The sequence below is a fragment of the Ranitomeya imitator genome, chromosome 1 (assembly GCF_032444005.1).
Source record: "Ranitomeya imitator isolate aRanImi1 chromosome 1, aRanImi1.pri, whole genome shotgun sequence".
In the NCBI taxonomy this organism is placed as follows: Eukaryota; Metazoa; Chordata; class Amphibia; order Anura; family Dendrobatidae; genus Ranitomeya; species Ranitomeya imitator.
The window spans coordinates 499114029-499141759 of record NC_091282.1 but is presented as its reverse complement, the minus strand read 5'-3'; the positions used below and the strand labels follow the sequence as shown (position 1 = coordinate 499141759).

General features: G+C 41.6%; 1 protein-coding gene across 1 annotated transcript in view; it reads left to right on the top strand.

Annotated features, from left to right (window-relative positions):
- Positions 1 to 27731, top strand: part of CNTLN (centlein) — a 537174-nt gene that overhangs the window by 227592 nt on the left and 281851 nt on the right. Inside the window, exons 12-13 of the mRNA XM_069766280.1 lie at positions 11544 to 11665; positions 14063 to 14188. Coding sequence (XP_069622381.1) covers positions 11544 to 11665; positions 14063 to 14188 — 248 coding nt within the window. The remainder of the gene's footprint in view (positions 1 to 11543; positions 11666 to 14062; positions 14189 to 27731) is intronic.

Below are 27731 nucleotides of genomic sequence, written 5' to 3'. Positions count from 1 at the left end.
CCCCCCTCTGGAGAGAGGGAAGGGATTCTACTCTCCATTGTTCCTGGTTCCCAAACTGGACAGAACCTTCCGAACTATAATAAACTTACGGAAGTTGAATACCTATGTAAAAAACTACAGATTCAAAATGGAGTCAATAAAATCAACGATAAAAAATCTGTTTCCCAACTGTTTTATGATAGTTCTAGATCTCAGCGACGCATATTATCACGTCCCCATCCACAAGACCTCTCAGATATTCCTCAGACTGGCAGTAGTCATAAAAGGACAGACCAGGGAATACCAATACAGGGCTCTTCCCTTTGGCATATCAATTGCTCCCCGCATCTTCACAAAGTTGATAGCGGAGATGATGGCACATCTGAGAGAGGAAGACGTCTTGATTATTCCATATCTAGACGATTTTCTGATTGTGAGCAACTCGGCCGAACTCTGCCGTCAACAATGCGACAGAGTCATAGACACCTTAACAAAATTGGGCTGGCTGGTGAACCTCCACAAATCAAAACTGGAACCAACCAAGGTTCAAGAATTCTTGGGTCTCATCCTGGACTCAAGTTCTCAGGTTTGTTACCTACCAGACAAGAAAAAACAAAACATAATCCACCTAGTGTCACAAGCGCGTGCAAACCCTACCATGACTCTAAGAAAGGCAATGTCATTACTGGGATCCCTCTCTGCCTGTCTCCCAGCGGTTCAGTGGGCACAGCTCCACACAAGGACACTTCAGTGGGATATTTTAAGGAACCAAAAAATACTAGGAGGACGGTTAGAAAATCGAATGACTCTAAGTTTACCCACTATTCATTCCCTGGGCTGGTGGCTGAATCCCAACAACTTATCAAAAGGGATTCCCTGGGTAACAGAGGCATCTCAGATAGTTACCACAGATGCAAGTCCCACAGGGTGGGGGGCTCACCTAGACGACAGAGTCACTCAGGGGATATAGACAATTCAGGAGCTCAGATCTTCCTCAAATCAAAAAGAGTTGAGGGCTGTGAATCACGCACTACTGTACTTCCTAGACCAACTGCATGGCCATCATGTCCGAGTATTCTCGGACAACAAAGTAGTAATAGCTTACTTAAACCACCAGGGGGGAACCAGGTCTCAATCATTAATGGAAACCACCTTCGAAATTTTCAGCCTGGTACAAAACAACTTCCTGTCCCTATCAGCCCTACATATAAAGGGGGTGGAAAACCAAAAAGCGGACTTTCTGAGTCGTACCCTACTAAAGCAGGGGGAGTGGTCTCTAAATCAGGGCGTATTCAACAAAATTACAGATCTATGGGGGATCCCTGTAATAGACCTCTTTGCCAATATGCACAACAAGAAAGTGGAAACTTTCTGTTCCCTAGATCCCAGGGGGAATCCTCAGGCCGTGGATGCATTCACAATACCCTGGACACAGACCCTAACATATGCATTTCCCCCTACTATTCTCATTCCAGCAGTTCTGAGAAAGATCAGGCAGGACAAATCCAGACTCATCTTGATAGCCCCCTTCTGGCCCAAGAGAGCCTGGTTTTCATGGCTGAGGATGTTATCAATCACCGATCCCTGGGTGCTTCCGGATCTTCCGGACCTCCTGTCTCAGGGACCGGTGTTCCACCCTCAATCAGAAAATCTCCATCTGACAGCGTGGCTTTTGAGAGGTCACTATTGAGGGAAAAAGGGTTTTCTGACAAACTAGTGTCTACAATAATGAAAAGTAGAAAACCTGTGACCACAAAAATATACGGCAAAACATGGAAAAAAATTTTGTCCTCCTCTGGGGTAAAATTGCAAGATGGTGTTCCAGTATATCTGAAATACTTGAATTTCTACAGAAGGGCTTAGACTTAGGCCTTTCGGTAAGTACCTTAAAGGTACAGATAGCAGCTCTAGGAGCTTTATACTGTGAGAACATAGCAGCCAACCCTTGGGTTATACGGTTTATCAGAGCAGCCGCAAGGTCTAAACCGCTAACTATAAGTAGGTTACCAACCTGGGATCTGAACTTAGTACTGTCAGCCTTAACAGACTCCCCGTTTGAGCCCATAGAATCGGTACCCCTTAAAATTCTTTCTCTTAAAACGGCCCTCCTAATAGCCCTGACCTCGGCCCGTAGGATAAGTGACCTCCAAGCCCTGTCTGTAAACCCTCCATTTACACAAATTCTGGATGATAAAGTTATATTAATAACAGACCCTTCCTATCTACCGAAAGGTGCGTCAACATTCCATAGATCCCAAGAAATAATCCTTCCTTCTTTCTGTCAAAACCCTAAAAATAAGAAGGAAGAGAAATTCCATACACTAGACGTTAAAAGGTGCCTGGTCCAATACATAAAAATCACCCAGCAGTATAGGAAGGAAGGGTCTCTTTTTATCTGCTTCCAGGGACCCAGGAAAGGACTCAAAGCTTCTAAGGGCACTATAGCTCGATGGGTCACAGACGCAATAGCTTTGGCGTACTCATCCTCCGGGAACGCCATTCCGCAAGGACTGAAGGCACATTCTACAAGGGCTATGGCGACCTCCTGGGCCGAAAGGTCAGAGGTACCATTAGATCAGATCTGTAAGGCGGCCACCTGGTCATCACCTTCAAACTTTTTCAGACACTACCGCTTAGACCTAGCCTCTTCATCTGACCTAACCTTCGGGAGAAGGGTTCTGCAGGCTGTGGTCCCTCCCTAAGCAATGATCTCTGTAATTCTCTCTGGTAGTGCTGTCATGGGCGACTGAGAAAAGTGTAGTTACTCACCGATAACGGTGTTTCTCAGAGCCCATGACAGCACCTGCTTATTCCCCCCCTCATCACGTGTGCGGTGAGCACATTATTTGTGTGAAGTGGTTTTTTACATATAGACACGGTGTTCACTGTTAAGCATTATGATTAAATTGCGTATTTTTTGTGTTGTTGTGACTAACCTGGAGGACCTCCGATGCTCTGTAAACAAAACTGATGCAGGGGAGAGGTACCGCCCTTTTATCCTGTAGGTTTCCTGTCCCTGAAGGGCGGATCCCCTCTCTCTGGTAGTGCTGTCATGGGCTCTGAGAAACACCGTTATCGGTGAGTAACTACACTTTTGCAATATTTGCAGTGTCCACAACGATAATTCCCTTGAGGGGTAGCTCGTTCTAACCAATTATTAGTTCTAATATTGGGAACGCGGTTCTGTATTAGAATATCCCTAATCTGAGTACTTCTTCTGTTCGAAATTAGAGGACCCCTAGCAACAACTTCAGTTAGCTCTCTATCTCTATTCAAAAGATGCCAATTATTTCTTATTGCTGCCCTGATTTGTTGGTCCATGGGGCCATATTGAAAACAGAAAGTAAATCTCTTACCTCTAGAATCAGAGGCATATTCCGTTTCGTTATTCCGCGTTTCCAATTTGTTTTGTGCTCCCAACCAAGTGTATTTGGGGTAGCCTCTAATTTTTAACCGTTGTTCCAATTCCCTAGATTGTCTAAAAAAACCTTCCGATGTATTATTAGCCCTCTTTGTCCTTATTAATTGTCCGTATGGCAATGCTCGCTTCGTATGACCAGGATGGTAACTATTAAAATGCATAAGCGCATTCGTAGCAACTGGTTTGCGATATAGTGAGGTGGTAATTTGTCCATCGATTATGTCTATGGCTATATCCAAAAAATCTAAATGTGATCCTCCAAAAACTGAGGTGAAAGCTGGATCTCTTAATATACGTTTTAGAGAACACTGTAGATCGATAAAGACAGGAAAAGGGGTACCAAGACTTATTGACCACATAAGAGATGTACATGATAATAATTTGGGAATGCTGACCTTTGCAGGCATAGAGCAAGTTCCAACTCCAAAGAGAGGAGGAGATCATCACAATCTACTACTTCAGAGAGAAGCCATTTGGATTATGCGGACAGGAGCTATGGGCCCAGCAGGTCTAAACGAAAAAACGGACATGTCGATCTTTTTATAAAAGTGGTCCCCCCTTTCTCTGTCCTACAGACAGTCTTTTGTCTAATGAATAGTTTTCCGCATTCATCGGTAACGATGCTCCTTTTTGATATCTTTTATGATATAATGGTTTTTGTGTCATGATATATTTATGTGATCCATGACGTGGGTCCCATAAAACTACACGTCAGGGTTGCAGTATATTTTATATTTTATATCGCATATCTGACTCTGTATATTTCAAACAGTATTTAAATCGTTTTGATAAATTGGAGTAGTAATACATATGTATCAGGATAGCGCTATTGTATTGCTCTTAGATAGACTTCCATATAGAAGAGTTAAAATGAATATACATATATATATTTCTTGTACTTTAGGTATGTATATACTCACGCTTTGTTGCTATTGCTGTTTTTAACTGTTTGTGTCACAGCACTGTTTTAATTATTCACGTACTTTGTACCACAGGTGGGCGGTGTAACGCTTGAGGGGAGGTGCACATTTTGTGCACACTTCTTAAGGCGCCATGTCCGCTCACTTATCGAACCCGTTGAAGCACCTGGGAGGTGCGAAACGGCCGTCGTTCAGCCCCCACATGTCTTTGTATCCACACACCCCCGTGCCGTGAAGATACTTCTCACTAATAAATAACCTGCAAGAAGACCGGTGAGTGCTGCCGCTTTCTTTTCGTCTATATATATGTATATCTCTACCTCTACTATATAATTGTCTAAGGGTCACTTCCGTCTTTTTGTTTTTCCTTCTTTCTGTCACGGATATTCATTGATCGCGGCCTCTGTCTGTCATGGAAATGCAAGTCGCTGATTGGTCGCGGCAAAACAGCCACGACCAATCAGCGACGGGCACAGTCTGGAAGAAAATGGCCGCTGCATACTCCCCCGCAGTCAGTGCCCGGCACCTGCATACTTCCCTCTAGTCACCGCTCACACAGGGTTAATGCCGGTGGAAACGGACCGCGTTATGCCGCAGGTAACGCACTCGGTAACCGCTGCTATTAACCCTGTGTGACCAACTTTTTTACTATTGATGCTGCCTATGCGGCATCAATAGTAAAAAAAATGTAATGTTAAAAATAATAAAAAAAACAAAAAACCCCCTATTCTCACCCTCTGTAGTCCGCCAAGCCGCACGCGCCTGCCGCCATCTTCCGTTCCCGGCGATGCATTGCGAAATTACCCAGAAAACTTAGCGGTCTCACAAGACCACTAAGTCATCTAGGTAATTTCGCAATGCATCCTGGGAATGGAAGATGGCGGCAGCCGCGCGTGTATCGCCGGAGCTTCGCTGGATCCCAGGGGTGAGTATATTACTATTTTTTATTTTAATTATTTTTTTTAACAGGGATATGGTGCCCACACTGCTGTATACTACGTGGGCAGTGTTAGATACTATGTGGGCTGTGTGATATACTCCGTGGGCTGTGCTATATACTGCGTGGGCTGTGCTGTATATTACGTGGCCACTGTTATATACTGCGTGGCCTGTGTTATATGCTACGTTGCCGGTGTTATATACTCCGTGGCTGCTATATACTGTGTGGGCTGTTATATAGTACGTGGCAGTGTTATATACTGCGTGGCCACTGTTATATATTGCGTGGCTTGTATTAACGCATCGGGTATTCTATAATATGTATGTATATAGCAGCCACATAGTATATAGTATATATATTATGTGGCTCCTATATACTACGTGGCCTGTGCTATATACTATGTGGCTGCTATATACATACATAAATACATATTCTAGAATACCCGATGCACCACCATCTAGTGTTTGTGTGTGTATATATATATATATATATATATATATATATATATAATATACTAAATGGTGGCCCGATTCTAACGCATCGGGTTTTCTAGAATATGCATGTCCACGTAGTATATTGCCCAGCCACGTAGTATATTGCCCAGCCACGTAGTATATTGCCCAGTGACGTAGTATATTGCCCAGTGACGTAGTATATTGACCAGTGACGTAGTATATTGCCCAGCCACGTAGTATATTAGGTAGCCACGTAGTATATTAGGTAGCCACGTAGTATATTAGGTAGCCACGTAGTAAATTTCACAGCGATGTAGTATACAACACAGAGCCACGTAGTATATTGCCCAGTTACGTAGTATACAGCACAGAACCACGTAGTAAATTGCTCAGCCACGTAGTATATTGCCCAGCTACGTAGTATATTGCCCAGCCACATAGTATATTGCCCAGCCACGTATGTCACAGGTTAAAAAATAAACATACTCACCTTCCGATCCCAGGGCCCGTTGTAGTTTTGTCACCGCGCGGCAGCTTCCGGTCCCAGGGTGTGATGACGTCGTGGTCACATGACCGTGACGACATGGCAGGTCCTTCTCGCGCAGGCGCGCAGGACCTGTGATGACGTCGCTGTCACATGACCGTAACGTCTTGGTAGGTCCTTGTCGCATACCATCATTGCCACCGGAACCTGCCGGTTGCATGGAGTCACCGCAGCGTCGCGAGGAGCGGGAAAGGCGGCAGGAGGTGAGTATATAATGATTTTTTTATTATTTTTTATTATTTTTAACGTTAGATGTTTTTACTATTGACGCTGCATAGGCAGCATCAATAGTAAAAACTTGGTCACAAGGGGTTAATAGCGGTGGTAACGGAGTGAGTTACCCGCGTTATAACGCGGTCCGTTACTGCCGGCATTAAGCCTATGTGAGCAGTGACTGGAGTGGAGTATGCGGTCGCGGGGCAGTGACTGTGGGGAGGAAGGAGCGGCCATTTTCTTCCGGACTGTGCCCGTCGCTGATTGGTCGTGGCTGTTTTGCCGCGACCAATCAGCGACTTGGATTCCATGACAGACAGAGGCTGCGACCAATGAATATACGTGACAGACAGAAAGACGGAAGTGACCCTTAGACTATATTATATATATATATATATATATATATATATATATATATATATATATATATATAATTTACATACATACATATACTAGATGGTGACCTGATTCTAACGCATCGGGTATTCTAGAACAGGGGTGTCAAACTGCATTCCTCGAGGGCCTCAAACCATGTGTGTTTTCAAGATTTCCTTAGCATTGCACAAGGTGCTGAAATTATTCTCTGCAGGTGATTAAATTATCACCTATGCAATGCAAGGACTTCCTGAAAACATGACCTGTTTGTCTCGAGGAATGCAGTTTGACACCCCTGTTCTAGAATATGCATGTCCACGTAGTATATTGCGAGTATATTGCCCAGCTGCATAGTATATTGCCCAGCCACATAGTATATTGCCCAGCCACATAGTATATTGCCCAGTCACGTAGTATATTGCCCAGCCACGTAGTATATTGCCCAGCCACGTAGTATATTGCCCAGCCACGTAGTATATTGCCCAGCCACGTAGTATATTGCCCAGCCACGTATATTGCCCAGCCACGTAGTATATTGCACAGCGACGTAGTATACAGCACAGAGCCAAGTAGCATACAGCACAGACATGTAGTATATTGCCCAGCCACATAGTATATTGCCCAGCCACATAGTATATTGCCCAGCCACGTAGTATTTTGCCCAGTCACGTAGTATATTGCCCAGTCACGTTGTATATTGCCCAGCCACGTAGTATACTGCCAAGCCACGTAGTTTACTGCCCAGTCACGTAGTATATTGGCCAGTCACGTAGTATATTGCCCAGCCACATATGTAACAGGTTAAAAAAGACTTAAAATAAAAAAAATAAACATATACTGACCTTCCGAAGGCCCCTTGTAGTCCTGCCACCTGTGTGCGGTGCACGCGGAAGCTTCCGGTCCCAGGGTTGGTATGAGTGCAGCACTTGTGATGACGCTGCGGTCACATGACCGTGACGTCATGGCAAGTCCTTTTCGCATAGCATCCTAGGCACCGGAACCTGCCGCTTGCACTGCTGAGGACAGAGCGCGACGTCGGAGGGTGAGAATAACGTTTTTTTTTTATTATTTGCAACATTACGCATACGCAGCATCAATAGTAAAAAGTTGGTCACACAGGGTTAATAGCTGCGTTAATGGAGTGCGTTACATCGCGGTCCATTAACGCTGGCATTAACCCTGTGTGAGGGCTGACTGGAGGGGAGTATCGAGCGGGCACTGACTGCGGGGAGGAAGGAGCGGCCATTTTGCCGGCGGACTGTGCCCGTCGCTGATTGGTCATGGCAATGGTCGTGGGCGTTTTGCCACGACCAATCAGCGACTTGGATTTCCATGACAGACAGAGCCCGCGACCACTGAATATCCGTGACAGACAGACAGACAGACAGAAGGACAGACAGAAAGACAGAATTGACTCTTAGACAATTATATAGTAGACTAGACTGTGGCCCGATTCTAATGCATCGGGTATTCTAGAATATGCATGTCCCCGTAGTATATGGACAATGATGATTCCAGTATTCACGGCAGATTGTGCCCGTCGCTGATTGGTCGAGGCAACCTTTATGACAAAAAAGTTGCAACACATGCAAAAGTTGCCTCACACAAAACTTGCACATACTCAAAAGGCACCACACATAAAACTCACCACGCGCAAAACTTGCCATGCGCAAAACTTGCTGCACACAACTTGCTACACTAACCTGTCACATGCAACTCGTCACACAAAAAGTTGCTACATGCATGTCGCCACACGCAACTCAACACACACAACTTGACAAACGAAACTCGCCCTAAAACACACACAAGTCTGGTATTATCCTTCAAAAATAAAAATCTGATTAATAAGCAGACAAACTACAACAAATGTACCATATAGGAAATACGGCAGCTGTCAGTAACATGACCTGTCTATTATGTGTATGTGTGAGCTAATATATACTGCCAGGGGGAGGGCTTCCTGTTGGCTGGGGATTTATCAGGCTGCCAATTTAGCTTACAAATACTGAGGTAAAAATACTGAGCAAATAACGTGTGAACGAGGTCTAATACAGGAGATCACACAGGTATATACTATATACAGGGGAGATGACACACAGATATATACTATATACAGGAGAGATGACACACAGGTATATACTATATAGAGGAGGAGATGACATACAGGTACATATATAAACAGGAGGAGATGACATACAGGTATATACATGAGGAGATGACACACAGATATATACTATATACAGGAGCAGATGACCTACAGGTATATACTATATACAGGAGGAGATGACATACAGGTATATGCTATATATAGAAGATGACATTCAGGTATATACTATATACAGGAGGAGATGACACACAGATATATACTATATACAGGGGAGATGACACAGGTATATACTATATACAGGAGGAGATGACATACAGGTATATACTATATATAGAAGGAGATGACATTCAGGTATATACTATATATAGGGGAGATGACACACAGCAGGTATATACTATATACAGGGGAGATGACATACAGGTATATACTATATACAGGAGATGACATACAGATGTATACTATATATAAGGGAGATGACAAACATGTATATACTGAGGTGATGAGGTGAAAATGAGAGGTGTGAGGTGAAAATGAAAAGGTGTGAGTGCAAAATGAGAGGAGTGAGGAAAAATAGTGGAGTGATCAGAAAATGACAGATGTGAGGTTGAAATGACAAGTGTTAGGGGGGAATGAGAGGAGTGAGGGAGAAAATGAGAGATGTGAGGGGGAAAATAAGAGAAGTGAAGTGCTATAACTAACCACAGATATTTACTATGCCCAGGCAACGCCGGGCTCTTCAGCTAGTATATGCATATATATACAGTATATATCCAAAAAGTCAGAGGCAGCACACCATTGCAAATAAGTTTCAAAAAGTGTTCAGGTTTTAATAGCCCATCATGACGACGTTTGAGCTCATGGAGAGCCTTTCTCAAGTCAGTATGTGTGTATGTATATGTATATATATATATATATATATATATATATATATATATATATATATATATATATATATATATATATATATATATATATATTAAAATATATACCGTACTTTCCGTCTCAAAAGTCATGGGTCATCTTATACCGGGGTATGGAAAAAAGAGAGCGGCCTGCGCCACTTCACTGTAGTCCTCAGTAGAGATGGGAGAACCCGAACAGTAAAGATACGCACATGACAGCGCTGTAAACACGGTTTCTGATCTGAGGACAGAGCAAAGTCCTGCAGTGCGCAGGCGCTGGGCCTCTCTGACCTTTTCTGGCGCCTGCGCACTGCAGTACTTTGCTCTGCCCTCAACATGACAGAGAAGTTAGACTGCGCAGGAGCGCGATTCCGTGGAGCCTGTGTGGATGACACAGGGATGCGTCATCCATATGAAGCAAGCAGAAGGACGTGGATCGTAAGAAGATGGGAGGCACCGGACCAAGAAGAGCGACACCCATCGGACCGGACCGCCCCCCAGGTGAGTATAATAAAAGTTATTTCTCTTCTTTTAGGCTATGTGCACACGTTCAGGAATGTCTGCAGATTTTTCCTGAACAAATCCAGACTTTTTCTGCAGGAAATCCGTTCGCATTTTTTTGTGGATTTTTCGTAGTTTTTTTTTCAGGAGCTTCCCAATGCAATAATATAGAGATATAGCGTCAAAAACGCAAAAAATCTGTAAAATTAATTAACATGCTGCGTTATTTACCTTGATGCATTTTTTTCGCTGAAAAAACGCAGCATGTGCACATAAATTGTGGAATGCATTGAAATTATGGGATGCTTTAGCAGTCTTTTTTAGTGGGATACGGCCGGAAAAAAACGCAAAAAAATGTGAAAATCCTGAATGTGAGCACATAGCCTCTGGTTGGATCGGGACTTATATACAGCAGTATAGAATGCTGTATATCAGCCCTGAAAGGGCGTGGCCACAACTCTTATCTGCCAAAACTGGTGATAGTTTCCCTTTAAATATAAAGAATTTAAAAAATATAAAAATAATTATACATGTGGTAGTGCTGTGTTCGTTAAGGTCCAATCTATCAAAATCTCACGGTGATGACAAAAAAATTAAGAATATCAGAATTGCGGGTTATTTTTGGTCACTGCATTTTCCTTAAAAAAAAAATAAATGAATTAAAAAGCTACTAAAATATAGTATGTACTCTAAAATTAATTCACCCTTTCCATGCTTTGTTCCGATTCTTTTCTCGACGATTCTTTTTTAATCTTTGCCAAAGCAAAGTTTTGATCATTGGTGAGGTATGGAGCTTAGCAACTGCAGTGGATGGACATAAGTGCACAGATGAGTGTCATGCCCCATGGATCTGGTTAGCAGCGTACATACTATATATTCTTTATAGTCTGTATTAGGATCTAAGAGGAGATCCATAAGGATACGGGACGGGCCAAATACTCAAACCTTTTCATTATAGTGATATTGGGGTACATATCAGAACCGCTTACAGTCACGTCTGAACAGTTTAATATAATGGTTTAAGTGCTTCTATTTGATAAAGATATGTTATACTTTTTAGAAAGATTAGTTCAGATAATACCTGTTTTACGTGAGTTACATTTCCTTAATTTGTCCTTCCCGTACTTGAAATTCTTGTTATTTATCCACGTGTTTAGTGTAATAATCTGCATTTCATTCTGTTAAGGTAAAGGAGAATGTAGAGCTACGAAATGCACATGCGCAGCGTAAGCAAAGGCTGGTGACGTTACAGACTGCTTACAGGACACTGAAGGAGCAAATGGAACAGATGGAAGATGGAGGAGTCAGGTGAGTGATTATGTTTCTAAATGTTTAAAGTTCGTATTTGATCAATAATACCCCTCAATGTTTCAAATAAAACTTTTATTGGATATGGACTCTGTTTTGTTTTTTTATGGGGTTTTCCATCCATAACTAGTTTCTAACATAGTACCAATGAAGGAAAATCTTAATACTTTAGTATACCTAGATGTTATGGACAATCGTGTGCTTCAAACGTTATGAAGACAGGTCACCAGTGCATAAAACAAGGTCGACATGTTATGTCCACATGTTCAGTAATAGGCAGCGCTTTGGATGCATCACGTGTCCGCTTCGTCCAAAGCGCTGCCGGCTCTTGAACGCAGGTGATTCCGCATTTGTTCATTGAACCGTGTGGAATCACCGCATCCTATACATTGTATGGATGACATTTATCTTGTGGAGACTCGCGTCTCCGCAAGATAAATAGACATGTTGCGGTCTGGAAAGACGAGCCGCATGTCTGTCTCCGCAAGGAAGCCACGGGCATCGATGCATGTATAGTGGGCATGGTATTTCTTGAAATCTCATCCACTATGCTGTAACATCTGGCCACTGGGGGTTGGATGCTGCGGATGTAGCAGCGTCCAACCCGCAGCGTTTACTGACTGTGGGAACATACCCCCCCTGGCGTATAAGAACTTGACTGGACAGCACAGAATGCTGATCTCAATAATGACTGGGCAAAATTTCCAAAGGCACATGCCAGAATCTTGTAAAAAGCCTTCCCAGAAGAGTGAAGCTGTTACTGCTCCAAAGAGGTGACCAACCTATTTTAATCCATATGGATTTTGAATAGGATGTCACAAAATTGAATGCACAAATATTTTGCGGTGAAGAAGTATTCTCTATGGCTAGACAAGAGAATCTGTCAGTAGGATCCCTCCTATCCTGTTTATATGGGCAAGCTAATTATAGGGAGCTGGAAAATATGGTACTTTGATATTTGCAGTCCTTTGTCTTATTACAAAGAAATCCATGTTTTCTTAATTTGTAAATCAACTTTTAAGAGATGCAGGTCAATTACAAATCTCCGTGACATATCTCCAAATGTGTTTGTAATGAGAAAGTTCTGCTCTGCTATACTGTTTTAGTTGTAATAACACACAGCTCTGCAGTAAGATCATTAGAGTAGTCATTACATGTCTCACACTGGTAACTCCCCCTTTTATTTAAAATAATCGGATTTAGATCTGTGTCCTGCCCATTTTTGCTTATTCACATAAGAAAAACATGGATTTCTCTGGAATAAGACTACTGATAAGGTATCATTTTGTTCAGCATCTTATGACCTGCATCGCCTTTATGACAACTTAGGTTAACTTGTTATTTAAAGTAGTATTGCCATGTTTTCAATTAGAAATGGAATGGTCCCAGCAAGCCAACTTTCTGACGTTCCGTGACTGTTCATCATTGCACTGCTGGTCCAAACTGTGCACTCCTGATTCTGCTGTCTGGGGCATCTTTCCAGTGATTACAGCCAACTTCAGAACAGTGCTTGCATGTTTTATTGGAAATATCTTGTAAGAATAGCACTGTGCATGTTCAGCCATCGTTGGTAGATAGCATTGGTGTCTTGACTCCAAGGCAACAAGCTATATACATTTAAAACGGAAATTTATAGAATTCTAATATAAAGTAAATTACCAAAGTGTTTGTATTTACAATCATGATTAGTGATGAGCAAGTATACTCGTTGCTCAGGTTTTCCGGAGCACGCTCAGGTGGTCTCCGAGTATTTGTTAGTGCTGGGAGATTAAGTTTTCGTCGCCTCAGCTGAATGATTTACATCTGCTGGACAGCCTGAACACAGGTGGGAATTCCCTAACAAACAGGCATTCCTCACATGTATTCAGCCTGTCCAGCACCGGTAAATCATGCAGCTGCAGCAACGAAAACTAAATCTCCGAGCACTAACAAATACTCGGAGATCACCCAAGCATGCTCGGGAAAACCTGAGCAACGAGTATACTCGCTCATCACTAATCACGATCCAAAAATGCCTATCAATGCAAATGTGATTAAACCTTTCAAATTTGTAACGTGCAGTGCTTGTGTACCATGGCTTATCTTTTCTAATTTCTAACATGTCACAAAGCTTTGCAATCTTATTTATTGTCAGAACGAAGGATCTACGTATGACATTTTTCACCCCTTTAGTTAATACTCAGAGATTGCATTATCTATTACTCAGTGTACAGCTGTCAATTGACATTGATGGAGCTCCAATACGCATACATCTCTTTACAGAAAATATTTATATTTAAAAAATTATTTCATTAAACAAAAATGATTTTGATTTGTCCATATCAATGACATTTTATTGAGACCTTTATTGAGTCACGAATGAGTTTATGTTGAATTTGATTTATATAAACTATGTAGGAAGAAGTTTCATAAAAATCGACCAACACGTGCAGATCCTTCTCAGCTTAGACAGGAAGACTCAGATGCAGTGTGGAATGAACTTGCCCACTTTAAAAGGGAAAACAAAAAGCTACTGGTTGAAAAGTAGGTGCTGCTTTTTTGTCATATTTTATGAATGCATAGGTTTTCATAATGTTGTATCTTAGCAGGTTCTTATGTATTAGGTACTATTTATGCCACCTCTTCTTTGAAGTTTGTCAAATCTGGTTTAGATTTAGGAGGGCTCACATCACGTCTGGAGCTATTTTGAGCGCTTACTTCTGGACCCCAACATAACGGGATTGGCGCGTATCCACTACATACTTTTTATACACCTATTGGAGGCGGGCAGCAACATACTGCTGACATTGTCTTAATGTCTGCCTCAACTAGGCGTATATGGCCGAAAATTATGCGTAACATTTATTTTTGTGTGAGAGTTGTAAAGCGTAACAAAAAGTCATTATCATATCAACTTTTAGAATAAAGTCAATTAGACTGAATAGTGAACAGTTTTCAAAATGAAAAAAAAAATCCATGTTTGTTTCTTTTGTACATTACATCTCCAAAAAAGTGTTCTAAAAAATTTGTATTTACTAGGGAATGGTACCACTAAAAACAACTTATCAGGCAAAAAGTAAGCCTTTATACAGCTTATGTCTGGCCATATTGTTAGTGTATTTATTGTACAAAACTAGTAAGGCACAAATAAAACTATGTAAATTCAGTGATGTGCAGAATAACGATAACACTTTATTTGTGCGGCTCGTGAATAGTAAAAATATTTAACGTGAAAAAAAAAGTAAAAATTCTTTCTCACCATAAAGAGTAATTAAAGTTCTAGGAGATCGATGGAAATGTCCTGTGCTTAGTTCAATCAGCATATGTTTAGGCCAAGCCTGGTTGGACAATGCATTTGAAGGTTGAATGTAAGATGGGCTTTGATGCCAAGCCAACTGTTCAGTTGTCACTCTCAGCCCTATCCATTCTTTCTCCAACTGGTTAAAGTAGTGATGAAAAATGGTACTATGGAAATGTCTGGTCCCCAGCAACTTCTGCCTAACCCTTTCCCCTTAAGTGACAGTTCTCACCCTATATAAGTCAGTAGGGAAATGCATGGTCTTAGGACAGAATTTAAATGTAGGTTTTGCTCCTAAATGTCACAGCAATTTCGAGTAAAACATACTTGGCTACAATGACAGCGCTGGACTCTGATTTATGATGCCCATGGTTCAGTGATTGTAGAATAACGTACATCCTATGAATGGTACTTTGAGCATAAACAAATTAAAATAGGATAAGTGTTTTAGTTTTAAAGTATTTTATGAAGATTGTGGGCAATATAAACTATAACATATTGAGGAACATGTATTTGTGGCTATTTTCATTTCTTTGATTCTTCGTTGCCTTTTTCAATTGAAAACTTCTGTATGAAACACCTGGCCTAAGGACATACAGTAGACTACCTTGAGTACTGTATTACTTCTACTTACAACCTGTAGCTTACTTGAGCCCATGATATGGCTATAGAGAAGAAATAAATGAAGATTTTTGAATGTGTGTTTAAGTACGCATCTAAGGTCTGGTCACTTCCATATGTCAACTCCACAGATGTATAGTTGTTTATACAATTCTTGTGGCCGGACGTGAGCACAATTCAATATATGTAGTATGGTATAAGTACGGTACCATGCTTGCCGATCTCGGTCTTCCCTGGTTTCCAGCACTGCTGTGGTCCTCTTCTGGGTCACGTTGGCTTATACTCCAACTTTCCGGATCACACTGGGGTCTATATCTGAGCCGGAAGTCGATTTTGTAATGTAAGGCTATGGTGTATCATAACAAGGCTAGTAAAAAAAAAAGTTTCATAGGTGTGCTTCTAAATGTTGTTTTTACCTGGCTCTTCACCTTAATCTGGAACATAGGTAGAATAAAAGATGCAGACTATTATTTGTTCCTCTTCATACAGGCTGCTGAAACTGTACAGGCTGGGTTTTAAATGACTGACCAGCTATATAACATCAGGTTTTTTTTTTTTTTTTTTTCCAACCCTGTCCCGCCTCTGTCTGCCCACAAATTTCGTTGTTCAGCACCTACTTGGCTCAACAAATTGTGTTGTCGGAACACAAAATTAACACATTATCAGTTCAGCTCCTCCAATGTGCAAAGCTGACAATTGATAATAAAGTTTTCTTTTTTCCTTCTTTTTAATCCTTGTTATTTTTCTCAATTCAGTGACACATATGGCAAATCAGTAGCCGAAATAATTCTGTACTATTCAGGGATTGTGTTAATTAATGTGGCTCTCATCTGTTGGAGGTGTCGCTCTTCATTAGTCTGTATTTTACACACTGCCTTGCTTCATTTCGGGAACGAGGTGGTGAGGGGATAACCTAGGCAGCCATGCTCGTTTGATCTCCCTGATACATACGCAATGCAGAATGCCTCAGCTCTCTTGGTTCCCTGCCCTGTCCTGCTAATCCCAGCTGAGCTCATTATGATGTTGCCTCGCTGCTACTCTCCGAGCCAGATCTGTCCAAGCTAATTACTGCTACCAGCAGAGCTGCCTGTTAAGGGTCTGGTGTGGATCTGATAACATGGTCCTTGGTAGTGACCTGCAAAAATCACGAGGGAGTTTGCTTTTTTTCTTGCTTCACACCGCCTGTCCTTTGGGTTTAGTGCTTATCCCCATCACACAGATATCTTAGCTGCAGTCAGAGGAAAACTTGAGGAAGAAAACTCATGCTTGTGAAAACGTGACACGCACTGCTTTGATCTTTCCTAAATCGGACAGTTTTAAGGACATCCTCGACAGAGAGAACTTCTTTTTGTTATTTCATTGGATGACAGCAGAAAACAGTTTCCCCCCTAGCTGTTGGTTTACTTGTTTAATGCCTTTTATAATTTATACTGTGTACATAAAATAGTGTTTTTCCCTTAACCATGCAATATTATTGCTTAATAATATGCAGACAGTGAATTAGCCGTACATGCAATACTTATGTAACAGAGTACAGTATTTCTCTGACGACCTGTATGATGTTAAATCAGCCTTCTTCCCATTGCTTATTTTTTCTTCATTTTATATCATAACATTGATACCTGCTGTTGCTTTTCTGATCGAGAATTTACAGAAAAGGCACAGCAACCTCACTAAAAAGTGTTGGTAAGTGTCGAGGGTTGCTAAACAAAATTGGAAGAAAACACACTCACATGAAGATTTTATCACAAACAAGCAACTTTCACATTCAAGTCGACCCTCATCTCTGCTAAACAGGATTACTTCACAACCCTCATATCATCTTTATCCCGCAACCCCATACTGTTGTTCAATACTTTTATCTCCCTCCTCTACCCATCCACTGCCCCCTTCGACCTCACTCATCTCTGTAGAGGACTTTGCCGCACATTTTAAAATAAGATTGACCAAGCAAGGTAAGTCTTTACCGCTCAACCACTACAATCCCTATGTAAAACAGACCACTGCCCTTCCCCCACAATCTTTCTTCCCAACATTAATGAAGTCGAACATACTCATCTTCTCTCCAAATCGCACCTCACTACCTGTGCACTTTACCCTATCCCACCTCCGCCCCAACCTCACCACCATGCTTATCCACCATCTCTTCAACCTATCGTTAACTTCGGATACCTTCCCTTCAACTTTTAAACATGCCACAATCACACCTATTCTGAAGAAACCATCCCTCAACCCAATCTCTGTGTTCAGCTGTCATTCCATATTACTACTCCCCTTTGCCTCCAATCTTCTCGAACAGCATGTTTGTCACGGGTTTGCTGCAATAGAGAGGAGAACCAGAAGACCGCAGCATCTGATTTTTCCTACTCCTGCACTGATTAGAAGCACTTCACCATCATATTAAACTGCAAGTTTCTTTTAGCAGTGCAGGGGTTAATCTGCTCAGTTGAGAGCTCCTGGAAGCTTTCCTGCTTTAAGGCTCTCAGCAGAGCACTGTTAGCCACTCCCATTTCCTATATAAACTGGGTCTTGGCTAGCACTCATTGTCAGAAATAGCTTTTGCTGCATGGCTGGAGGTTATTGGTGGCTGTTATTGGAGAAGGCGTTTGGAGGATTTATCTGTGACTGTTGCTAGGTTGTGAGTGTGTGATAATTCCCTTCTACTGCTTTGGTTTAACCCCATCCTTCACTCCCTGGTGCATTCCTCTGTTGTTTGTGTGAGTATATTTGTATGCTTGGTATTTTTTGTTATTCCTGTTCGTATTACTTTTAGTCTGGTTGGTGTATTACGGTACACTGCTACTCCCCTCTTCCCTGAGTGGGGGAAGGGTACAGACTGAGGGATGATTCAGTAGCTAAGGCAAGGTACATGGCCCTGGCGTTTTCTCCAGCAGAAGTAATCTGGGGAACAGGGTGAGCTAGGGCACCCCTAGCGTTAGGGACAGGGAACGAGTCTCGGGACACCCAAAAACAGTCGTGACAATGTCCATGCTGAAATTTCCTCCCACCTCTTATCTAATTCGCTCTTTGTCAACCTGTAGTCCACTTCCAAAACTACCCTAACCAAAATTACTATTTAATGCCAAATCTAAAAGACTTATCTCTATACTCCTCTTTCTAGACCTGTCTTCTCTTCCGTTGGAGTTGCTCTAAGTCCATCCCCAACGTTAGTCTTGATGCTAACATTAGTGTCCGGACATAATCTTTCATTGCACACACCTCATTGTTCAGTAGTGAATGCTGCGTGCGCTTGATCATAGAGCAAGAAGAAATTAAAAGTCCTGTGGTCATGAAAACACAGCTGATGGCCCAAGCTCTGTGGTCCCCAGGAATCTGCCCTGGGGCTGGAGAAAAGGTCATCGCGGGCCATAAATGGCCTGAGGTTCCCCCCCCTTTCTGTAGACGGTAAGCCTACAAGGTAAGGGCCCTCTCCTTTCTGTATCAGTCGGTCACTGGCAGTTTGTTCACTTTAAATTATATTTGTGCTTGGTATGTAACCCTTCTCATGTATAGCACAGTGATTTAAATTGGTTTCTATAGTGGTCTGAATGTGAATATACATTATAGATGGCTTTATGCTGAACACTTGTTTGGCCAAACAACGATTCATATAGGTTTCTACATACACGTAAAATACAGGCATCACTGGCGGCAGCTTATTTGCCATAAATACCAAGGGATTCTGCATGCTGGTCCTTTTCTGCAACATATGCCTTTGGGAACACATGAGGACACCACCATACATGTGAAATGTTCATTGATCCCTCTGAAATGGGAAGGTTTGGCTGGAATACATCTGCTGTATGTGACCTGCTCTATCTAATCCAGTACTTGCCAAATTGAAAGCTGTGGGAGTGACTCAGACTTCCCCAGCACACTATGCATTGTGTACTCTGAGAAACCCTGCAGAAATTTTGCAGCAACAGTGAGGGAAAACTAAAATGTCAGCCCAGTAGCAGTAGGGCACGAGAAAAGGTTTCAGGTAATATTTATCCATCACATATTAAATATAATTGCAGGGTTGCTTTACAGAGCCTGTAGACATTACGCTCTTGTTGATGGAGAGAAGGTTTGACAGTTTTTTTGAATTTAAACACTTAAACCCAATATATCAAAACTTACACTCCAGAATTCTGGCATAAAAGCTTTAAAAAGTCTCAAAATTTAGGTGAACCCGTAGTTTGAATACCAGCAAAGTGGGGTCAAAGCCCAATTTCTCTCTCCTTAAATATATTACACAGCTAAGAGAAACTAATATAAAATATAACTTTTATTAATATATTTCTAAAAAACTACCCCAAGAAAAACAATAAAGACGTGATATAGTGCATATTAAAATCTCACTTTATCAGCTGAAGCGTCCATCCGGACTAGCATATCATAGGGATATAGTACCTCTTACACACAAGAGTCCCTGAAAATACACAATAACCACTTCTGATTAGATAGGATGCCTAATCAAGAAAATAGTAAGTAGACCGTGAATAGATCAATCCCGGCATCATACACGATGCTCTTATTAGAGGGATACAAAACACTGTCTCTATGTAGACTTCTTAACCTGATTGCATGTGTTATCAACTACACCAAAAAATCTGAATAAAAGGAAGGATCTCACCCATCGACTGTACAGGTACCGATCATCTCCTCCTAATTTCCAGACAACCAGGTTCCATAGAGGGAGTGGATGACATGCAGACCTAATATGCCCTGTATAGGCTAGTATGGCCCTGGTCCCAAAACTCCCGCCCTTACAAGGGCAGTCCACATCTGACCCTTAAACATATAGCGCTATTTGTCTCTGTGCATCCCGACGCGTTTCGTCTTCTCCACGACTCCTCAGGGGACCTATACACTCGAATAGGGAACAAAGCTCTCTCAAGGGGACTAGGGTTCTGTCCTGGTAATGCTAGGGCTTGCGATGGTATGTCGCCACGCCCCCTTTAATCACTTATATAGACTACACAGAACATTATGACAAGGTGTCCAATCATGGTGACTCACCCATTCAAATTCCGCCGCTATCACACGCCATAGCTCCGCTGCACGTGCCTCACAAAATGGCAGCTACACTTCCGGTTCACTTACTGGAGGTCACGATACGTCACCATCACCATAGTGACCGCTTAAGCTTACCAAGCGTGTGTGTTTGCAATGGCCGCATAACATCCGGTTCACAACCCGAAAGTTACATTCAAGACGCATCAGCGTTACACTTCTATCTCTCAAAGCGGCCGCACATAGCGGTCACCATGGTAACCGCTCATGTAAAACGACGCATAGATGAAAACAAACCGCCCAATATCCAATACGGCCGGGAGTCACTATTTGGACGCTTGTGCGTAACGTCCTCACCTCTCAAACGGCCACTAATTCTAACAGCATATTTCATCATATTTCCCCTATATAGGGGTACAAAAAATCTATGACACAAAGCGGAGGATCTTGGATATGTAATTGCTAACCGTATAACACATAATTCTGATGCAGCAAAGACGAGATGGCTACAATGATATCACATCTGCAGATTCATCTCATTATTCCGCCAAATTATCCCTATCTCACCACATCAGAAAATTGTAGATGGTACAAAACCGGTAGCATTACTCCCAAAATAATAGGTAATAACCTCAGAAATGGTATAATTAGGTAGTTAAGATCTCAAAATACAGTATTGGCAGTTCAAAAGCTAAAGATGAGTCCTCAGAGCAGATCACAGTTCAAGAATCTTAAATAAAACAGCTATAATTAATTTGCTCTTTGAGCCCTCTTGGGGCTACAGTATTCAAGTGGAATATCCATCTTGTCTCTTTCTGTAAAATGGCCTTGTCCCAGTTGCCTCCTCTTATGGGCTTCGCCACTTTTTCAATACCCATAAATTTTAAGGAGTCTGTGTTACCTCCCTGACAACTATTAATATATCGTGCAATTGGAGTTTCTCTCTTATGGTTCACATCTCCAATATGTTCTCCTAATCTCCGTTTAAATTCTCTAATGGTTTTGCCCACATATTCCTTCCCACACACACATGAGGCCTTGTACACTATCCCCTTTGTGCTGCAGTTAATGAACTCTCTAATCATATATTGTTTCCCAGTGACATTACTGGTAAACTTGTCACCTGTGACAATATGCGAGCAGGCGACACAATGTCCACATTTAAAACACCCTTTTGTATCGCTCGTTAACCATGTTTTAGGCACAGGGCTTTTAAAGTGGCTCTTGACAAGTCTATCTCTTAATGACCGACCCCTTCTGTAGGTGATTAATGGTCGCTCCGTAAGCTGATTTCCAATATCTGGATCCATCAGCAGTATGGACCAGTGTTTGGTGAGGACTTTTCGTACTTCTGATGCACCGTTGTCAAACGTGGTAATGAGCCTCATTTGACCTCCGTCCTCTGCTCTATGGGCCGGTCTTAACAGTTCAGACCTATTCTTTTGTTTAACCTCCTTATAGGCCCGCTTGAGAACATCAGGAGGATACCCCCTTTCTAGGAATTTACTACGGAGTTCCTTAGCCTGTGCTACGAAATCGTCTTCTGTGGAGCAGTTCCTACGGATCCTGAGGTACTGACTTTTGGGTATTCCTCTTTTTAGATGGGTCGGGTGACTACTTTCCCATTTCAATAATGCGTTCGTTGCGGTTGGCTTTTTATATGTACGTGTGGTCAAGATACCACTATCACCTTTCTTGATCAAGATGTCCAGAAATGGTAGTGTTGACGAGTCTATCACAGATGTGAAGTAAAGACCTAAGTCATTGCAATTAAGATGATCCACAAATAATGAAAAATTTGCTGCAGAGTCACCCCAAATTACCAGCACATCATCAATATAGCGGGTCCATAATTCAATGGACCCACTAAAGTCCATCTCGCTTCTAAACACACACGTCTCCTCCCACCAGCCCAGGAACAAATTTGCGTACGTGGGGGCACAGGGGCACCCCATCGCAGTGCCCCTGAGCTGGTGGTAGATCTTCTGGTCAAAGAGGAAAAAATTGCGCGTTAAACAGAACCGCATTAATCTCAGTACAAATTCATTATGCTCGCGGAACTGACACCCCCTTGTACTCAGGAAGTATTTAATTGCCTCAAGGCCCTTATCATGGGGTATCGAGCTGTAGAGAGCCTCTACATCTACGCTGCCCAAATGTACCCCAGGATCCACAGACAACCCCTCCAATCTACGAAGCAGATCAGGCGTATCCTGTACGAAAGATTGTAAAGATGCTACAAATGGTTTTAGCACTCGATCGAGATACACTCCCACATTTTGAGTAACATTGTCTATGCCTGCCACAATCGGTCTCCCTTTCAAAGGGGAAACCCCTTTGTGTATTTTTGGCAGGCAATAGAACATGGCCATAACTGTATTTTTAGGCAACAAGAAGTCATACTCCACTTTATCAATAACTCCAACAGCAATACCCTCATCCAGGATAGTCTTCAACTCCATAGTGTACTCTGCCGTTGGGTTACTACTCAAGACCTCATAACTCCCACGATCACTTAGAAGAGACTCACACATGTTACGATAATGTGCTGTATCCAGGACAACCACATTGCCGCCCTTATCTGAGGGCTTTATGACAATGTGGTTGTCCTGTTCAAGTTGTTGAATAACAGTCATCTCTGCCTTAGTACAGTTATATTTCTTGAATATGTTTCCTTCATGCAGCTGTTTAAGATCCTGTACTACCAAGTTCTCAAAGACGTCAATTGCAGAAATATCACTTATCTGCGGGGGCATCTTAGTACTTTTACTCTTAAGGTCCGTATACGGACCCTTCCCCATAGTATTGGGATGAACTTCACCAATACTCTGTAACAATCTCACGTCCGATAAGAGATCAACTTTTATACCCATATCACTACAGGTGCGCATATCCTGTTTGTAGAAGAATTTCTTCCACCGTAATTTACGAAGGAATAAATTCAAATCTTTAACTGCCCGAAACACATCAAAATTACTACTTGGGACAAAAGAAAGGCCCTTCTTGAGAACACCTATTGCTTCTTCACTGAGTTCTTTAGAGGAGAGATTAACCACTTGTATATTGCCCTGGGCTGAACCATCAAAACTTGAAATACCAGTAATAGCCAAAGTTTCTTGAATGGGAGATTCTGATATACGAGGGTGAGTTACTTTCGATTTTGTAACCGATTCCTTAGGGGATAACTTTGATCTAAAAAACCCCCCCTTGGGAATTCTCTGTTCTATCGAACCCTCCTCGATTACCACGACCCCTCCCCCTTCCTCTGCCTCTCCCTCTTGATGATCTATTTCGTTCCTCTGTATCCGATGCTTCCGTATCAGTAGATGACAAATCTGTTTCCAGTTCTATATTATTGTTTTTATAGGGGTAGTTTTTTAGAAATATATTAATAAAAGTTATATTTTATATTAGTTTCTCTTAGCTGTGTAATATGAACCCATAGTTTGCCAATATTTTCCAACTATTTGTGTTTCTATGCAACTTTCTCTCAGCTCTGACAAAATGGGTGGCGATAGGGTGGGCTTGGGGCACAGTGGGGGGATGATGCGACAACTCGTCTAATTCATGACAACCTATGGTTTTCTCTACTCCAGAAATCTCACTCAATCTCACAATCCCGCCCCAGACTGAAATGAGATTTATGGTGAGGCGTGTACCTCTTCATCAGGACAGTCTGACTCTAATATTCCCCAACATTACTCATGAAAACTGGCGTGAACACCACCGGTCTTTTTGGGCCTTCAGTTTTTTTGTTCTCTCCGGAGATAAGCTGCCGCATCTGACTGCCAGCTGCTTTCTCCCCTCTCCCTATTGAAAACCCCAAAATGCTCGGCTAAACTAAACATTTATGTCTATGGAGGGAGTTTGAAGAAAAAGCTGTCAGCTGAATGAGCTCTCAAGGGACCGCAATCTAAGGTGGGTAGATAGTTTTAGTGTACTGCTATTTTTTCATATTTTTTAATTTATTTGTATTAGGGGTGCAATATCACAATTTTTTTCCAATTATCCTATCCATCTGTAGGTGATTCTAAACTACATTTTCATACACCGATCATTGTATATGTTTTCCAAGCATTCCGTGGGTTTCTAATTAACTTGTACATATCCTTGATGCCTCAAAACATACATTTTTAATTCTGACATTCTGTGCTGTCAGTTCTGCTATTGCAATGATGGTCTCCAAAGCAGTGAATGGAATGTATATATAAGCTTGTATTGATCTGATAGGTAGAAAGAATGATGACTAACAGGATAGATCACTAGTTGATATGTATAGTTGTGAAACCTTTGATAATAATAAAATGCCATACTTGAAGGTCACATTCACACGTTAAGTATTTGGTCAGTATTTTACATCAGTATTTGTAAGTCAAAATCAGGAGAGGAACAATCCAGGGCTGTGGAGTCGGAGTTAGTTTTGGTTGGAGTCGGAGTCGGTAGAAATGTACCGACTCCGACTCCAGCTTTAAAAAAAATGTATTAATATTTCATAATTGAACTTTCATATGAATTTTATAAATGTTACTCAAATATATATGTTCTATCAAACTATGAACAACAGTGATAAGCAGTTCTGCTGGAGATAGAGGCATTTCTTACTTCTTGTGTGTCACTGTTCTCCACTGCCCTTATCTAATCTTATACTTGGTTAAACTCATGCTGACCCAACCCCCCTACTTACAATGTATGAAACTGAAAGTGAAAATGTGTTGCAAATTCTTAGTAATAAAGCTCCTCCTCTAGACTAGATGTTTGGTGTGCGTCTTCCAAGCATCGCACAGCTGCTACTCAGAAGAGGAAGACTGTAAGAAGTATTATCCTTTCAACAAACTTTGCATCAGTTCACTGTGAGTACATGAGGAATAACAGTATTACTGACCACTATATCAGTTGTACGACCTGGCAATAATTTGGTACAATTGTTTTTAGGAAAAACAATTGTCATTTGGATTGTGAATGCAGAATTAAAAACCTGAGACTGTCAAAGAAGTGTCACATTAAATCAGCTGTATTTAAACATTTTACCATCACTCAAGATAAAAAACATTATGTCTGTCAGTGTATGACAAATGATCCAGACGAAAACAAATGCTGTGAGGCCAAGATCAGTGCATATTCAGGCAAAGATAAAAATGCTCCTACCAGAGCTTCTAATCTAAAGAGACATTTACAGCGCTTTCATCCAGAAGTACTGAAAGCAGTGGATGAGAAAGACTGCATCCAAACCAATGAACCAGTGCCCAGCTCTTCCAGCCAAACAAAGGAGCAGAGAACTTTGCAGCCATCAGTTGCAAGATATTTTGTCAGTGACAAAGTTACTGTGACAATGACAGTAGATACATTTAAAAAACAGATCATAGAGCTTGTTGTAAAGGATAGTGTGCCTATTTGATTATTTTCACGACCAGCTTTTATGTGTCTGAATGGGGAAATGGCCCGCAAGCTTGGTGTTTCTCTGGAGAGAGTATTAGAAAATTAGTAATCGAAGAAGCTTTTAAACAAAAGGAAGAACTTAAAAAAAACTCTCAAGGGATGCTTTCTGTTTCTTAAAATGGATGCTCGCACGCGTCAGAGTGAACTATTTTGCCATCAATGTCCGATTTGTTTGTGACAAAAATGAAATAGTTACCAAGACATTGGCAGTAAAAGACCCCAAAGCTCATCACACCAGTGAGTTTCTCCAGGTCTTGGTGGAAAAGGTTCTGCAAGACTATGAACTTAAAAAAGAGCGAGTTCTTTCTGTCGTAACTGACAATGCTTCAAATATGATAAGTACTATTAAGCTAATGAATGAGAGTAATGATGGTGACCAGCAGCTAGAAAAACATGCTGGGTCCACAGACACAGAAATGGTTGAAATAGAGGAACACAGTATTGTAACTGAAGAGCAAACTGAAGTTGCTTCAGGGGAACAGCAACATGATAGTTTAGGTGATCTTGTTGAAACTGTGTCAATACGTTCTTTCATTCATCACATGCGCTGTGTTGTGCATACGCTACAGCTGGCTATAAGAGACAGTCTGCAAGAAGGACATGCTGCTGCACTGATTGGCAAGGTGAGAAAATTGGCTACTGTTGCCAGAACCCCTAAAGTTGACTCAAGTTTGAAGAGACGTGCTGGAAAAGGGGCAATTATTGATCAAGCCACACAATGGGGCAGTACTTACTTAATGATTCAGCGCTTGGTTGAACTGAAAACCTTTCTTGCAGACATGGCTAACCCTCAACTGACGCTAAATGAAAGTCAGTGGAATCAGGTGACTGAGCTGGAAAAATTGCTAGAGCACCCATTTACAGTGACTAAAAAATTACAAGCAGAGGACTTAACTCCAGGTATTTTCTTAAAGGAGTGGAAGAACCTGATGTTTCGCCTGTCCCAAAGAGGAGGGTTAATTGCAAGTGGCATTGCGACATCAATGAAACGGAGAGAGGAGCTATTATTACAAAATAACATTCTTTTGGCAGCTGTTTATGTAGACCCAATGCATCGGATTCTTCTAGATGATCAACAGCTAACTAAAGGAAAATAAGCTCTGTTTGAAATAGCAGTAAGGATGAAAGGGTTGCAGAACAGTCAGTGGGAACAAGAAGAATTTGGTCATCCTGCCACATCTTCACCCTCATCAACTGATGAAGAATTTAATTTCGAAAAATATTTGGATCACAAGGACCGTGCAAAGCGTTCCCGCATAGAAGAGTCATCCCCATCAAAGAACACAGCCAGTACATTTCAGCAGAATTTTTCATGTGCACTAAAAGGAATTGAGAAATTTGACCATTCATCAAAAATAACAGTGCAACAAGCGATTCCTCCGTATCCTGACATTGTCAGAGATGTTGCCCGAGTGGTTACTGCTTTGCCACCAACCCAAGTTAGTGTAGAGAGGTTGTTCTCTGCTCTTAAAATAATTAGATCAGATTTGAGGGCATCCATGAAGGAGGATCTGACAGAGGCAATACTTTATCTGAGGACAAATTTATAGATTTCTTCTTATTAACTGCATAACAGTGTTTATTGCATATTTACTTACAAGAGTTTAGAAAAGTTTATGAAAGTTATTTGCTATATTCTAATTGTATTCTAATAAATATAGTTTTTGCTTCTAAGTGGTCTGATTACTTATATGATGGTGAGAAACTAAATAAGCACGATGTTAATATTTGACA